Source organism: Schistocerca serialis, chromosome 12 (genome assembly GCF_023864345.2).
Source record: "Schistocerca serialis cubense isolate TAMUIC-IGC-003099 chromosome 12, iqSchSeri2.2, whole genome shotgun sequence".
Taxonomy (NCBI): Eukaryota; Metazoa; Arthropoda; class Insecta; order Orthoptera; family Acrididae; genus Schistocerca; species Schistocerca serialis.
This window is the reverse complement of record NC_064649.1, coordinates 80,235,768-80,249,840: the sequence shown is the minus strand read 5'-3', so window position 1 is coordinate 80,249,840 and position 14,073 is coordinate 80,235,768. Positions and strand designations below refer to the sequence as shown.

The 14,073-nt window shown below is 39.4% G+C and overlaps 1 protein-coding gene across 1 annotated transcript in view; it reads right to left on the bottom strand.

Moving 5' to 3' along the window:
* Positions 1–766: 766 nt before the first annotated feature.
* LOC126428117 (5'-3' exoribonuclease 1) overlaps positions 767–14,073 on the bottom strand; it is a 204,932-nt gene continuing 191,625 nt past the window's right edge. Inside the window, exons 33-34 of the mRNA XM_050090024.1 lie at positions 6,697–7,011; positions 767–1,105 (exon numbers count right to left, since the gene is read on the bottom strand). Of these exons, the coding sequence (XP_049945981.1) occupies positions 821–1,105; positions 6,697–7,011 (600 nt within the window). The 3' untranslated portion in view covers positions 767–820. The remainder of the gene's footprint in view (positions 1,106–6,696; positions 7,012–14,073) is intronic.

Genomic DNA, 14,073 nt, shown 5'->3' with positions numbered 1-14,073 from the left:
TTTCTAAAATGAGTAAGAAATTTTACTGGCTTAACTTTCTGTAATCAAACTGGGAAATTGACCATCTTACGACACCCTCAAGTTCCACAACCACATGCTTTACCTTACAATTTTTCATTCATTTCTGGAGCACTGTATTCCACAACTGAATTAGTTACTCTCTTTCAACTCTGAGCTGTTCTAATATACTACTCTGTTCAAAAGCAGAATTCCTATCTGCGTTAACAGTGCTCAAACAAGTTACCCAACCAGTCAGTGTGCGCAACTTACCCTTTTCAACACATATATTTTTATCTTTTGCCTTTTATTTGAAAATATACAGGATCACATGTGGTACTCACACTATAAAAAAGGTTCAGCAGTAATCAAATCTGTATTGGAAATACAGTATTTGGAAACTGTGTGTCGTCACAAATGCAGAGAGAGATGTAAAGCTGCAGAATGCAGCTTACATCAGCAGTTTTCACATTAACCAAATCATTTTTTATGGGCTTATTAGAAAATACACTGATCAAAGCTACAATCATAAACACAAACATGCAAACTAAAAATCAGCAATTCAAAAGTCATTGCACATACAACGACCAATCTGATAATTTGATCAGTCATCAGATTTGCGAAGAGTACATTAAAATGTAATCAACTGCAGTTTTTCGGTACAAATTCAAAAAGAACTTTTTTTTTCTCATGCATATGATCTCACTATATATAAATGATAGGTTCGTGATAGTTCACGAAGCGTTTTTTTCTTTCACTTAGAAGCGTAGTTACAGTAACAGTTCACAGCCTACAATGAATGCCGACCACTATTAAAATGCCTCTAGTTCTGCTGCTCGGTGGTGGGGCCCTCAACAGCCCCTGAGTCGCTGCCCACTGCCTGCTTCGTCTCCTCCTTTTTCTCTTCCTCGTTTGGCAGAGCTGGCTGCTTCTCGTCATCAACGTCCAGGCCGTAAGTGAAGCGTGCCGCTATACGCACTTTGCGGGTCTTGCGCGCTGCCGGCCCACCGGAGCCCTTGCTGGCAGTGGAGACAACTTTGTCGGGAGTTCCCACATTGCCCCCACTCGACTTATTCACAGGCGACTGCTCGACGGAAGTTGTCGAGTTCTGAAAAATTGTGGTGCACAGAAATTAATAAACAATAAAAAGTAAAGGGCCCTTCACACAAGTATTAAAAATCTGTTAAATTTAGATTACACGGTAAATATCACAAATGTAATGGTTGCTAATTCAAATAAATATCTAGGGATTACAATACACTATTTTCTTATGTTAAAAATATGGTTCGGATTATTGTTATTTGGAGTGATTATAGCAGTTATTTGGAGTGATTATAACATTCAAATCACATTTGCAATCAATATTCGCACAAAATCTCTTATTTTTATGTAATTAAAGCTTAAAAATCATTAAATTTCAAGATTTGGTCATATGATCGAAAATACGCTGTTATTGACTGAAGCTCTGTGACATCACAGACTAGGAGTAAAATGAAGCTATATGTGTGTTACATGAGTGTTAGCCAAAGTTACTAGGTTTATACGTACTTTTTCTGCAAATAGTTACACTATTTAGGTATGGAAAACACATTTATTTCTTTTAAGTAACAACAGAAAGGAATTTTATGAATGCTGACAGTGTAAACTTCGCAAAACTTGATGTGTTTATGCACCACTCATTCAGAACAGTGATATGTGCAAGGACGGCCATTCTTTTCCCCATTCTTGTGAAAATCTTAGTGCTGATTTCCAGTATACAAGATACGCAGCAGAGGAGCCACAAGCAGCATGCACTCTGTTGTGCAATGGATAGCGTATGTGATTATGGAAAGGAAGAATATATGTTTGAGTCCTGGAGGGGTCATAATTTTACACAAAATCTGAAAATAGTGTTAGCAAGAACTCATTGTAGCAGTTGCTTCAATGATGAGATGTATTGGATATAGCTTCACGTTAATCTACTCTGAAAAATGGACAACTGAGAATAAATGTATCTACTTTGCTTACAAACAATTACCTTTTTTGGAAAGCATTGCAAACAGTGAAGATATCACCATACTCCCACAGTACAACGAGGTTTAGTACAACATCCAGGTAACACAAATGTAAGGGCTGCACTGTTTGTGAGTGTAAACTAACATCATGTCTGAAGCAGACTTAACTTCATTTTATGCAAGATGATGAAACTTCAAAAGCTTAAACAAAAGGATCCTTGCTGAACAGTATGAAGATTTTTTTTAAAGAAAAACTACTACTACTACTACTACTACTACTACTACTAAAATAAGAAATTAGTGGTCACATTAACTAGAAAATATCTTTTTGAAAGTGATGTGTGTGAACAATTATTGCAAATGTACGTGCATGTAAATGCCAAGAAAAACATAAAAATACACTGTTTGTAATCAGTCTGGTGAAGTTTTGTGATTGTGATTTGGTTTTCACATGAAAGGACTGTCAATTTGTTTTATAAAGAAGTTAAAATATTATTGCAGGCTAGATTTAAACCAGCGATCTATGGATATCATCTTCTAATATTCGACAGTCCACCGCTCTACCGACCAAACTGCCAATGCTGTCCAAGGAAGTGGGTATAACGATAATTTTTATTAAGAGTTAAATTTCGTTGACTGACACTGTCCTTTGTAACAGTGAGAAAGCATATCTCCGAGGTAAATTAATGTTAACTTCAGAGTGCAAAACATTTATAATTAAGTAAGGGAATTTTGGCGGCGACATGATGGCATTTTGCTGGTACAGTGCAACTAATTTTTTACATACCTTCTCACTCTCTGAAACAATCAAAAACAATTTTTCAAGAGTTTTTATGGATGTATTTGTACAGTGTAGTACTACACACCATTTGGAATCCATTTTCTGACATGTAAATTCCAAACCAAGACATCACTGTGAATTAGCTTTATGACAGTATGAGCAGCGAGCTAGCCAGTTGACTGAAATGGAGCATTTTAGCAGGCATTCAAATTATTTAAATTTTATTTCTGTTTTTTATAAAAGGGTGCTGAAATTCATGAAGGCAAAAAGCATAAAATGGCATAATTAACAATTTAAGATGAGTTCAAGAAAACAGTCAAATACCCTATTACAAACATCTTACGTAGAAGCTATCTAACAGAAAATGTTGTGGGGGAAGGCAAACTAAAGACTGCAATTTATTGGCTGAACATTTAGAAGATGCAACAAATCTATTTAAGATACTATCCACTCTACACTTGTCCATCTTCTTCTGGAGCATTACTGCAAGGTATGGGATCCTTAGCAGACAGGAGACGGAAGATATCGAAAAAGTTAAAAGAAGGGTAGCTCATTATGTATTATCACGAAGTAGGAGAGGGAGAGAGAGAGAGAGAGAGAGAGAGAGAGAGAGAGAGAGATGTTATGGATATGATAATCAAGTTGGGATGGCAATCATTGAACCAATGGCTTTTTCATTGCAACAAGATCATTTTGTGAAATTTCAGTCACCAACTTTTCTCCTGAATCTCACCAACATAGGAACCACAGTAATAAAATAGGAGAAATATGAGCTCAAAGGGAAATATTTAGGTATTCATTTTTTCCATGTCCTATTCAAGAATGGAACAGTTGAGAAACTATCTGACGGCAGCTTGATAAACCCTCGAGAAAGGATGTAAGCGTTAATTTCAAAGCAGTCATATAGATGTCAATTAGTGAACATCTGCATCAGAAATTTACCCGAGAGGGACAACATTCTAAAATTACCATTGTTAAAAATACAACCGATTCCAAGAATTACATAATGTGTCATGCTCTAAGAAATTAATTTGATGGAAGGTATGTAAAATTCGTATCTCAAGTGCTTGTTACTGAGCTATTAAAATATGATTTGGAAGATTACTTTAATACACAAAAGGAAAACATATTTAATGAATACAGCAAGCTTCCAATTATCTAAGTGCAGATAATCCTGCTTGCAGATTATTCGGACACAGGTTGATGATTTTTGAAAAAATAACAAACAGTGTTGAAGTATTCTGTTTTAGTTAAATCAAATATTTTAATTCGTAGTAAGTATTTTTGACTAAAAAAGTAGATGTTGAAAACATTAAGGAACCGTTAAATAGCGATGTCTGTGAGCTGGCATTCAAGTTGGAATGTGATGATGATACAGTGAAGATTGAAAGGTATGCTTACATAAATGGAAAGAGTTACAGCACAAAACATCAGGCAAACATTCATCAATAGGGACAGGAAAATTCTGCAAAAACAATAACGCAAAATTAGCATTTTTAGCAAAATTACGTGAGATAAATGGCACTGAGGTATTGGAACATTCATAATTTTGCTGCATAAAAATGTTACAAATCTGAGGACTGCAGTTCACTAATATTCATAACTGATCATTACTGAACATTAAAACTGCATTTTGACTTCTAAATTCCTAAAGGCTGAGGTTGGTGTATAATGTTAAACTGACACTTCATTTCCTTTGTAATGAACTTCGATGTCACGATGATAATAGTACCAAAATTAGCAAAAATAATAAAGAATATAGCTATGAAACACTGAATTTGGCAAGGAAACACTAAATTTGGCAAAAAAACTCTGCATTTTGGCAAAAAAGTAACATCTATATTTGAGGAAAAAGTAACACCAAATGTGGCAACATGGTCAATGAATTTGGCAAAAAACTTACACCGTATTTGGCAAAAATAATAGAGACTTTGGCAGAAGAGATACCATATGTGGCAAAAATATAAGAAATTTGGTAAATAAATAATAAGAAGTTAGTCAAAAAATAGCACTGAGTTTGATCATAGAACAAAAGGATTTTTTTTCCAGTTCCTATTTATCACACTCTTCTCTTTTGTTCAGATGTTCATTGCATAATGAGTATTAAATGAGTACATTTTCATTCTGTTTGGTACTGATGTCCATTAGCAACATCATTATAAGTTGTGACCCAGTAATGTCATCTTAAGCAATTTCTTGCTATGCCTGAAGCACATGCTGTGTCACTTCACTAAGATTGTTGATGGGAGGCCAGTGTGAAAGTATACCGCTTACCAGACATGCCCCTTCAGTGACAAATCAGTGAACTGGCCAGGTCAGTCTAGGATTGCCACAATTATCTAGACATCTATTGTGTGAACTGCAATGCGGGTTTTGCACTATCCTAGATGAAAATGCCATCTGGAACCCCAGCCATGAAAGGTTTACCATTCTTGCCACATGCTAGTGAGCATACGGCCTCCCTTCAACAATTACCAAATCAGTCCTATTGCCATATCCACTAATTCCTCACACCAAGACTCTACAAGTCAGAGAGTGACACATCTCGAGAACCACCACCTCACCAGGTCATATAAGAACACGTAAGAGTCAATTTGATTACCACAAACAGAAGTGAGACCTATCATTCAACATAACAGAATACATTCGAAACATTGATCCAGCTCCCAGTGACCTGTTCCTGACGGTCTGTGGAGAACCTCTCGCCAGATCTCAGCTGTCATCATCCATCTTTTCATCAGAGCTGTTGCTTGTGGTGCAGTCCTCCTGGAACTTGCTGTGCTTACTCTTCCATGTACACTCCATCTACTCACCACTCATTCTGCAGCCATCAGGCTCAAGGGCAAGGCTACATATGAAACCAGTCATGTGATTTACAAGCTAAGCTGCAACCACTGTGCTGCATTCTATGTAGGCAAGACAACCAACAAGCTGTCTGTCGGCATGAACGGCCACCGACAAACTGTGGCCAAAAAACAAGTGGACCACCCTGTTGCTGAACACGCTGGCAAACATGATATCCCTCATCTCAATGACTGCTTCACAGCTTGTGCCATATGGATCCTTCCCACCAACACCAGCTTTCTGAATTGGGCAGGTGGGAATGTTCCCTGCAATACATCCTACTTTCCCGTAACCCTCTTGGCCTCAACCTTCCTTAGTCACTGTCCTAACCCATCCAGCCGCCTCCCTGTTCCCATTCCAGCACTACACAGCCGTCATTTAACCGCCACAACCAGTCTTTTAATTTCTCTCCTTTCTGCTACTTACCACCCCCCCCCCCCCCCCCGCCTCCCCAGCATCTTCTCTCCTGCCCTCCGTCTAAGCTGCAACACTTCACTGTCCACCACTCCCACCATACTATCCCTCCCCCTCCCCGCCCCAGCCCCAGCCTCCTCCTTACCTCCATCCCGTCGCCACTCCCATCATGCACTGGTGCTGCTGTTCACAGTGTGGTTTCAGCTCTCTGAGACTGCAGATGTGTATGCAAGTTGCGGTTACGCGCGCATGTGTGTGGGGGGGAGGGGGGGGGGGCGCTCGCGTGCATGCGTATGTGTCTACTGCTGACAAAGGCCTTAATGGCTGAAAGCTTTAATTGTGTGAATCTCTTTGTTGTTACTATCGCGACTCAGCATCTCCGCTATATGGTGAGTAGCAACTTCCCTTCTCTGGTATTGTTAAGATATTGAAAATCATTTTTATTGCCCTAGAAGCTGTTAAATAGGCAACCCGCTGCTGTCACTAGGCTCCAGATTCTGGGATAGTTGGTTAGAAATAAAGGGTGTTTTAGGATCTAAAGATCACCAGTTGTTTGAAATAATAAAACCAGTGACCGACAGATGGAAAATAAGTCTACTGTCTTAAATTTACGATTTAGAGAAATTTATCAGATAGTTGTATATAAGATAGAGGGAGTGAACCGACCTGCACCCGCTCACTCTCCTGCCCTCTGTGACGACCCTCCTCGCCCTGCGAACCGCGACCAGTGACGGCACGGGACTTGACGGCCGCCTGCAGCGGCACGAACGGCTGCGCCTGCTGCCCGAGAAAACGAGGGGGCAGTGCCCCTGGCGGAGGGGCCACGTTCTGGAAGAGCTGCTGGTGTGGCTGGTGGTGATGGAGGTTCTGCAGGCGCGGCGGGAGGCCTCCGGCGACGCCTCCGCCCGTGCCCGGGCCGTACTGAGCGTGGCCGGCCTCTGCCAGACCGGAGCGGCGGTTGTACTGCTGCTGTTGTGAACCCTGCAACAGAAGCCGTAAAGTAGGTGGTTGCCACAATCGTGAAACTTCTAAGTTTTAGAATATACTATAGTCCAAAGTAGCTAACTGTTCAGTTGCACTATCACCAGAATTTGTAACTTTAGTGAAATATTTATGAATACCTATTTGGAATGGATTTTAGTTGGAACGTTTGACTGAACATAGTTACAGGATATCAAAATTGAAAAACCATCTGCGAAAGTCTAATTCAAGCACTGACGGCATCATTCACAAAATTTGCCAGACTAATTCCTGACTGTACATCATCCTGGGCACCCAATTTGATTACTGGAAGGTAGACACACGTAACACGATGATGATTCAGTAATAAAGGGAATGAGTCATCTGTGAGAAAATGTCCATTTGGGAAGTTGAAGAGAGAGACAAAATTACTGAGGCGCTCTGTGTATTTATTTAGTTGGTGCATAAATTTGCAGCATTTTTGCACAAGTTTAAATAAACACAACAGATACACATAGCAGAGACTCTAGTCGTGAACACTATATTCTCCTTCACTATTTACAACAGTCTTCCAATGCTGGGGTAGCTTTTCAATTCCGTCACTGGTTTTGAGGAGAACAACTCGCCAAGCCATGCTCAGAGCGCATTATCATCTGTAGTGGAATTTCCTTGAACATTGTTTAATATGGAGTGGAAAAGGTGAAAATCTGAGGATACAAGAACAAGGGAATAGGTTTGGCACAGAATGACTTCCCAACTCAATTTCTGTGTAGTGCTTTTTGTCAGTCTAGCAGGATGTGGCCGGGTGTTATTGTGGAGTAGTACCACTTCACGCAGTCTTCCTGCTCACTGTTCCTGGACTGTGTCTGCAACATGTCTCAGTTGTTGACAATAAATGTGATTAGTGATGGTTTCAGCTTGGGGAAGCAATTCGTAGTACACCACACCATTGCTGTTCCCTCAGATGCATAACATTATCTTTTTTAGATGCATGCAGGTCTTTATACAGGGAGTTACTGCTTTGTTTGGGCACAACCATTCCTTCCATTTCCATACGTTGGCATAAAGACACCATTTCTCAGCACCAGTAATAATACAGGATAGGAGGAGATTAGGGTTTAGCATCTCGTTGCCAATGAGGTCATTAGAGACGGAGCACAAGCTAAGACTAGGGAAGGGTGGAGAAGGAAAGTGGCTATGCCCTTTTAAGGGAACCATCCCAGTATTTGCATTAATGATTTAGGGAAATCACGGAAAACCTAAATCAGGATGGCCGGACAGGTATGAACAGTCGTCCTCTCGAATGCAAGTCCAGTGTACTAAACACTATGCTACCCTGTTCACTTACAGGACAGGAATGGTCAGTGTTGTTCGTAAGTGGACTGATGATGAGCAAGCAGTGATGCACAAATGACCACCTGCTGATTTTTGTGATTTTGCTTTAGAGCATGAGGTGCCCTTTAAGGAAGATCATTCTGACATTAGTGACTCTCCGTGTTCATGAAGACCTTTGAGGTTTGATGAAGATCATTTAAAAACATTAATTCAGAAAGTGTTATCCAAGCATTAGTGCAGCAGTTTCTTCTCAACAAGTCAATACTACCAACAACAAATGTCACGGTGGAATATATGTACATGGTAACAGTTACAATTACACGACAGCTGAATGATGGCTTACACAAAGTTGACAAACTGACACTACAACCAACCTGACCACCCCTTACTGGACTCGGAATGTTCTTGGCACGTGCACACACTTGCCCACAGATGTAACCCCGTACCAGATAATACGAGTGAAAGTAAACAAAGTGAGTAACCATTAGTGTTTTTGTGTCAGAGACAGTGGAGACCATTCGGATAATGCTCCATATTGCTTTTCCATTCAGTCACCACACTTGTCTGAGCATTCATTCTACTGGTAAACCAATCTGTGGTAAACACACAAGAGAACTCGGGCTCGAAGTTAAGGAGTCACTTAACAGCAGCCCACCTGTCTGCACCAGTTCTGAAGGAAGGGCCAGGCAGGTGCTTCTTTAATGGTCAAAGAGGTGAAAATCACTTGGAATGTGAGCCGGGCAATAAGGGTGTTCCAAAACAGTCCATTGGAAATGCCACACCAAATGCTGCATAACAGAGAATGTATGCAATCAGGTGTTTCCTTCTTACAGATTCTGAGGACAACTGTAAAGCCGAAACTGATTACATGATCCCGATTGAGTCCTATGAATTCAAAGGCAGCCAGTTTTTATATACATATAAGAAGAAGAGAGGGAGAGGTACAAACCTTGTTTCTAAGTGTAGCTGCATGGGTATGTCTAAAAAATAAGGTGTTCATTAATGTTAACACTAATTGTGTATACATATTCCATAATTGACTCGTTCCAAATAATTTCAATAAAAGAATCATTCAAATAATATATGGAACAACTAAATAACTGACTGATTAACTAACTAACTAACTAACTACGTGTTATTTAGATATGAAGGTAACTTGTTTTCTCTTAAGGTCCAAAGTATTCTCATTTTAAGAAAATGTAACGCTGTCAAGTTTGCCAAACACAATATGTGAGACTCTCATAGATCAATTTAGTAAGGCATGGAGAGAAGAAATGGATGGTTCAACACCAGTAATTAACTCAAGTAAAATGAGTAATCTTTTTTCCGTGATGACTGTTTCAGACTGTAATGCCCTAAAAATTATTCCCAGGTTTTTTTTTCTAAAAAGAGTCTAATGAATGTCATAACTTACAGAATGAAGAAGTGAATTAACAAAACCACTAACAAATTTAATACACAGTTCAATTGGGAAAGTTTCATGATCTTTTAAAAATCACTTAGATACCACCAGCACAGAAAGACAGCACCAACTGACACAGAATTATAGATCAACTTCCATGAACTCAGCACTGAGCAAGTTACCTGAAAGAGTAATCCTAGATAATAATTTTTTGAGGCTTTCAATAGCAAGCCACTTCAGTGACTTATGTCCCTAATCTACTCACATTATCCAGTTGGGGAAAGGGGATCTACAAGTTGATGAGCAATCCCAACAATGTGTTGTTTCTGACAACTCTTTTTCATCATTGAGTAGACGAGTAGTTTAAAGGCAGACTGAAAATTTCTATGCTCCAGCCAGGTTTCGATCCCGTGACATCTCAATTTCCAGTCACATACTTTAATGCTAGATCACTAGGACCAATCAAATGGAATCTTTCTTCAGTAAACAGAGGCTACTACACAACTTGCAGCACAGATTCAGAAAATAGCAATTCATATAAAAGCAGTAGTATCTTTTCTCATGAAGTGTTGAACAGAGTTGACATAGGAAAGTCATTGGGACATTTATAGATTCCCAGAATGAATTTTCACTCTGCAGTGGAGTGTGCACTGACACGATACTTCCTTACATACAAAAGCTGAGTGCTGATTCGAACTCGAGCTCAGGATCTTCGCCTTTCACAAGCAAGTGCTCTACGAACTGAGTTACGCGACAACTTGTGACCTATGTTCGGAGCTTTATTTCCATCAGTATTTCATCTCCTACCTTCCAAACATCACAGAGGTACCCGTGCGTAACATGCAAGACTACTATTCCTGGAAAAAAGGATATTGCGGGGACATGACATGGCAACAGCCTCATGAGATTGTTTCCAGAATGATTTTCACTCTGCTGTACAGTGTGTGTAAGTTATGCAAGTGAACTCAAATGCAGTGACCAGGTTCATGAACGAAAGAGAAAAAAAATAGGAGCAACTAAGTGAAATGAAGTTTTTTGAGAAATCAGATAGGGGTGGTAAAAATGGAAAAGATTTAAAATAAAAGTGTTAGGTAACAACAGGTGTGAATATCAGTTTAATAAGTTGTCATTACAAAACAATGACAAATTATTTACAGAAGATGGAAAAAACTGGTAAACTCCACCTCAGAGAAGATCAGTCTGGGTCCTGGAGAAATGTAGGAGCAATAGTGGGGCCTTACTACGTGTTTTAGAAGACAAGTTAAAGAACAGCAGACCTGCCTGGATAGATGTGCATGTTAAAGCAGCACTTCTGGGAAGGGGAGCTGCACTGACCCCGGATCCAATCAGCCTGACAGGTTAAAGATGAGGGAGACATGCCAGCCAGTCTGGATGTGGTTTTTAGGTGGTTTCCCACATCCAACTAGGTAAATACCAGGCTAGTACCAGAGTCCTGCATCAATTATGCAGTTTGCAAACATTTATGAAACTTTCACTCACTGTCATGTAAATAACACTATATGCAGACTGTTGGAGTACACATATTTTCTCCTGAGGGGGTGACAGGAAGGGCATCTTGGCACCTCATAATTAACCATGACAAATTTGTCCATAACAAATTTTGACCCTGTGCTAATGTGGAACAAAGGCACAAGATCAAAGTAAGGTTAAAGAATAGCTTTTCTATGTTTATAGCAGTCGTTAATTTAGGGAAACCTTTTGACAATGTTGACTGCAGCACACACACTTTCAAATTCTGAAGACAGCAGGGGGTGGAATATTCTTGACAATTTGTGCGTAAACAAGACTGCAACTATAAGAGAAGAAGGACATGAAAGGAAAGCAGTAGTTGAGAAGGGAGTGAGACAAGGATGTAGCCTATCCCCTATGTTTCTCAACCTCTACAGTAAGAAAACAATAAAGGGAACCAAGGAGACTTTGGAAAGGGAATTTAAGTTCAAGCTGAATAAATAAAAACTTTCACAGAATTACAATGTCATCAGCAATCTTAAAGGACTTGGAAGATCTGTTGAAAGGAACATATAATGTCTTGAAATGAACTGAACATTAAGAAAGTAAAACAAATGAAATGAGATGTAGTCAAATCATATAAGACAATGGTGAGGGAATTAGATGAGGAACTCACACATTAGAAGTAGTCAACGAATTTTGCTATTTTGGGCACCAAAAAACTGATGATGGCTGTAGTGGATAGGCCGTAAAGCGCAGACTACTAATAGCAACTAGTTTATGAAAACATCAAATGTAAATTCAAGTGTCAGGAAGTCTTTTTCTGAAGATGTGTGTCTGAAGTGTGGTGGTGGACAAAAGTGAGGTATGGGCAAAGATTAGATATGTAGGCAGGTTAACTACCAAGGAGGTGCTGAACCAAACCCTGGAGAAAGGAAATTTGTGTCACAACCTAACTAAAATAAGAGGTCGGTTGATAGGATATACAAACTGAGATAAAAAAATAATAGGAATTTTTCAATTTAATGGGCATTATAAGTCTGATTTTCAAATAAATTTTATTATATTATTGGTACACAATTTCCTCATGTACATTTGCATTTTCAGCTGCTTTTAATACTTAGTCTATTGTTGACAGTCAAAAAGGTATGTGTTTTTGAAGGCTTGGCAAATTTTTACTTTCGAAAAAGAGGGATTGAAGAATTTGCATTAAATTTTGCTTGAGAAATGGAATAATGTGCACCACATCATTCAAAATGTTGAACGTGGCTTTTGAAAATGTACTACATGTAAGACAAGAGTTTACAAGTGGTATAAACATTTCAGATAAGGCTGAGAAGACAAAGATGATGACTGCCCTTGATACCCTAGCACATTAATTACTAAAGAATTGTTGATTCTTTGAACCTCAGAATACCAGGTGTGATCGGAAAGTAACAAGAATTGCGTTTCTTGATTTATTCATCAATTTCAACTTTGTCCACTTCAGAATAATCCCCCTGAGATATAATACACTCATGCCAGCACTTTTTCCAATCTAGGATGCACTTCTGGAACTCACTTTTCATTGTTGTTGTTGTGGTCTTCAGTCCTGAGACTGCTTTGATGCAGCTCTCCATGCTACTCTATCCTGTGCAAGCCTCTTCATCTCCCAGTACCTACTGCAACCTACATCCTTTTGAATCTGCTTAGTGTATTCATCTCTTGGTCTCCCTCTACGATTTTTACCCTCCACCCTGCCCTCCAATACTAAATTGGTGATCCCTTGATGCCTCAGAACATGTCCTACCAACCGATCCCTTCTTCTGGTCAAGTTGTGCCACAAACTTCTCCCCAATCCTATTCAATACTTGCTCATTAGTTATGTGATCTACCCATCCAATCTTCAGCATTCTTCTGTAGCACCACATTTCGAAAGCTTCTATTCTCTTCTTGTCCAAACTATTTATCGTCCATGTTTCACTTCCATACATGGCTACACTCCATACAAATACTTTCAGAAATGACTTCCTGACACTTAAATCTATACTCGATGTTAACAAATTTCTCTTCTTCAGAAACGCTTTCCTTGCCATTGCCAGTCTACATTTTATATCCTCTCTACTTCGACCATCATCAGTTATTTTGCTCCCCAAATAGCAAAACTCCTTTACTACTTTAAGTGCCTCATTTCCTAATCTAATTCCCCCAGCATCACCCGACTTAATTCGACTACATTCCATTATCCTCGTTTTGCTTTTGTTGATGTTCATCTTATATCCTCCTTTCAAGACACTGTCCATTCCATTCAACTGCTCTTCCAAGTCCTTTGCTATCTCTGACAGAATTACAATGTCATCGGCGAACCTCAAAGTTTTTATGTCTTCTCCATGGATTTTAATACCTACTCCGAATTTTTCTTTTGTTTCCTTTACTGCTTGCTCAATATACAGATTGAACAACATCGGGGAGAGGCTACAACCCTGTCTTACTCCCTTCCCAACCACTGCTTCCCTTTCATGCCCCTCGACTCTTATAACTGCCATCTGGTTTCTGTACAAATTGTAAATAGTCTTTCGCTCCCTGTATTTTACCCCTGCCACCTTTAGAATTTGAAAGAGAGTATTCCAGTCAACATTGTCAAAAGCTTTCTCCAAGTCTACAAATGCTAGAAACGTAGGTTTGCCTTTCTTTAATCTTTCTTCTAAGATAAGTCGTAAGGTCAGTATTGCCTCACGTGTTCCAGTGTTTCTACGGAATCCAAACTGATCTCCCCTGAGGTCAGCTTCCACTAGTTTTTCCATTCGTCTGTAAAGAGTTCGTGTTAGTATTTTGCAGCTGTAGCTTATTAAACTGATTAATCGGTAATTTTCACATCTGTCAACACCTGCTTTCTT